The 2,782-nt window shown below is 61.4% G+C and overlaps 1 protein-coding gene across 1 annotated transcript; it reads left to right on the forward strand.

Moving 5' to 3' along the window:
* The first annotated feature begins 1,295 nt into the window (after positions 1-1,295).
* On the forward strand, positions 1,296-1,753 carry LOC101523289 (retrotransposon Gag-like protein 8B). Its single transcript, XM_004587729.2, has one exon. It carries the CDS (start codon positions 1,371-1,373, stop codon positions 1,710-1,712), a length of 342 nt encoding a protein of 113 aa, XP_004587786.1. The 5' UTR covers positions 1,296-1,370; the 3' UTR covers positions 1,713-1,753.
* Positions 1,754-2,782: the final 1,029 nt, after the last annotated feature.

The raw sequence follows: 2,782 nt of genomic DNA on the forward strand, positions 1-2,782 counted from the left end.
TACTGTTGTGCAGCTGGGCTTTAGTGGAGCAACCCTTTGCAGAATCCTTTTCTCTAAAGCCTTCTGCATCGCCAGACCCACACGAGAGATGTTTTGCACTGAAACATCAAAGGGAGCACAAGCAGCCTTGGAACTCAACCAGGCAGCGGCCCCTCCGGCCCCTCCGTGGAGTCAGCCCGCTGGTATGCGGCCACAGCTTCCTGGAACAGAACGTGCAGCACCTAAGGCCAGCACTCCTGCAGGGAAGTTAGTGTCTCTATGACTCTCAGCAGCAAATGCCAGACAATCTTGCCATTTCTTTGGGTCATGCTCCATAGTTCCCAAAGGTCTTACTGTGTCATTACAATTCTCCCCTTTCACCGACTTCTGTGGAATTGTGGCTTGAGCTGTGTGCTAGTGCAATTACACATCTAACCAGAAATTTTCCATACAAGAAAAGGTGGTAATAAACATTAATTGTGTCCAGTCAATAAATGAATTCTGATCTTCAACACAGATAGTCCCGAGTTCTACAATGGAGAGCTTTTCTTCGCTTTATGTTTATATATTGGCATGTGTAATATCTCCAAGTGAAGGCATGCAAACTCTCTTAGCTTGGCCTTTCATTTCATTATTCCCACTTGTGTGCAACTGCCCTTGGTGTAACTGCTCAGGACTTAGCGACTTTGCTGGGTTCTGGGCTGTATGTGCTAGTCCTGTATTTGCTGAGCAATCATGCTTGCTGTAACTGCTAAGGACATAACGACTTGCCTCTGTTCTGGGCTGTATTTGCTAGCCCTGTATTTGCTTTGCGCTGAGGTTGCATGGCAACCGAGTTTCCCAGCCAGGGCGCCAATACTACTGTGGCTCAGAGACAGGAAGAACTACTGAAATGTGTCTGGAGAACTTCACTGGGACACACACAGTCGCGGTGTGCAGGGGAAGACGTGCGGGCCACCAGCCAGGCGGGATGCCGAAGGGGCTCCCCAACTTGCACAAGACCTAAACCTAAAGTTGTCCAGGCACAGCAGATGCAGCCTCGCCAGGCACACAAGGGGTGATGGTTTCCCGCCCTGTTCCCACTTCTGGGCCACGACCCGCCTTGCACAGGCTCGCGAAGCACCACGCACGACTCCGCCTCCTGCAGGGCCTTAGGCCGGGTCCCCTGCACAGTGTCCACCCCAGGACGATCATCCCCTGCAGGCCAGCGAGCGCAGGCGCCTGCGCACTGGTGACCACTCGGGCTGCGGGAGGGGCGCGGCGAGGACCCGAGCCCTGCCCACGGCTCCGCCCCCAGCCGCCCGGGCCCGGGCCCGCCTCCCGACCAGGACTTCCCGCGACGCCTGGGCGCTGACATCCGCGCCGCGCAGCCAGCCAGCAGACCGAGCGCGATGGACAATCGCATGAGGCTGGTCAAGACCCTGCTGGCCCGGCCGCTGCGGCCCGCGGCGCGGCGCTGGAGGAACCCGATTCCCTTTCCCGAGACGTTCGATGGCGACACCGACCGGCTGCCGGAGTTCATCGTGCAGACGGGCTCCTACATGTTCGTGGACGAGAAGACCTTCTCCAACGACGCGCTCAAGGTGACGTTCCTCATCACCCGCCTCACGGGGCCCGCCCTGCAGTGGGTGATCCCCTACATCAAGAAGGACAGCCCCCTGCTCAGTGATTACCGGGGCTTCCTGGCCGAGATGAAGCGCGTCTTTGGCTGGGAGGAGGACGAGGACTTCTAGGCCGCCCGACCCGCGGGACCCGGGGGACCAGGGGACCAGGGGCACCAGGCGAGCAGGGACCCCGGGGCGGCTGCCCTGGGGAGGGTGGGCTGAGCCCGCCGCCGCCGCCCGCGCGCCCCCAGCCCTCGACCCTCGAGTCCACACCGCGCTGTCCCCTGCGCTCCCGCCCCCTCCCGCGTCGTGCTCGCCTTTGTTCCAGGAATAGTAGCGCTGCAGGCTGGCGCGGCCGCCTCGGGGCCTGGCTGCGGGGCGCGCCGCCGCCCTCTCCTGCCGGCGCAGCCCGGCCCCTCGCGGGGACACGCGGACGCTGCCCTGCCCTGCCGCTGCCAGCTGGGCTCCTGCCCCACACCGACAGGACAGACCACCCAGCGCCGGCCGCCGCCAGCTGCCAGCTGCGCCCTGTCGCTGCCAGCCTGCCAGCCTGCCAGCCTGCATCCATCAGCCCACACACCTGCACCTGCGCCTGCGCTGCCCCCGCTGCTGCTGCCGCCGCCGCCGCCGCCGCTGCTGCTGTCGCCGTCCAAGGAAGGCATCCTGCTCTGCTTAGGCACCTGGACTCACCTCCGAGGTATCTGAGCTGCCCGCGGCCCTGGGACTTGGATTCACACCGCTGACTGGCACCCCGCCTGCACCCCACCCCACCCACCCCCGCCTCCTGCAGAGGGACTGCCAGCCTTCCCCCAGGAGTGACACCATCCCCAGTCCTCCCAGAGACAACTCCTGTTCTGGCCACGTGGCTGCCAGGGCCTGAGTGCACCTGGCCCAGCTGCAACATGGAGTCCCTCGTGTCTTCCTGTGCTCCACTGAGCTTTCCCCACAACCCCGTGTCTCCTGAAGGTGCAGCTGTCTCTCTGATGTGTGCCTTGTGTTCCACACTATGACCCTGCACACTTTCCTGCTTTTCCACACCACCTGTACAGACGCCTCTCCCTCACTTTCAATAAATGGCTAACTGTTAAATAACAGATTGGATCTCCGTGACTATGGCACCTTTCCCTCTGTGATCTTGCCAACAGGCTCCATATCTTGCTCAAACGCTGTATTCTATGCCCTGCTCTTCACTGGCACTT

Source organism: Ochotona princeps, chromosome X (assembly GCF_030435755.1).
Source record: "Ochotona princeps isolate mOchPri1 chromosome X, mOchPri1.hap1, whole genome shotgun sequence".
Lineage (NCBI taxonomy): Eukaryota > Metazoa > Chordata > Mammalia > Lagomorpha > Ochotonidae > Ochotona > Ochotona princeps.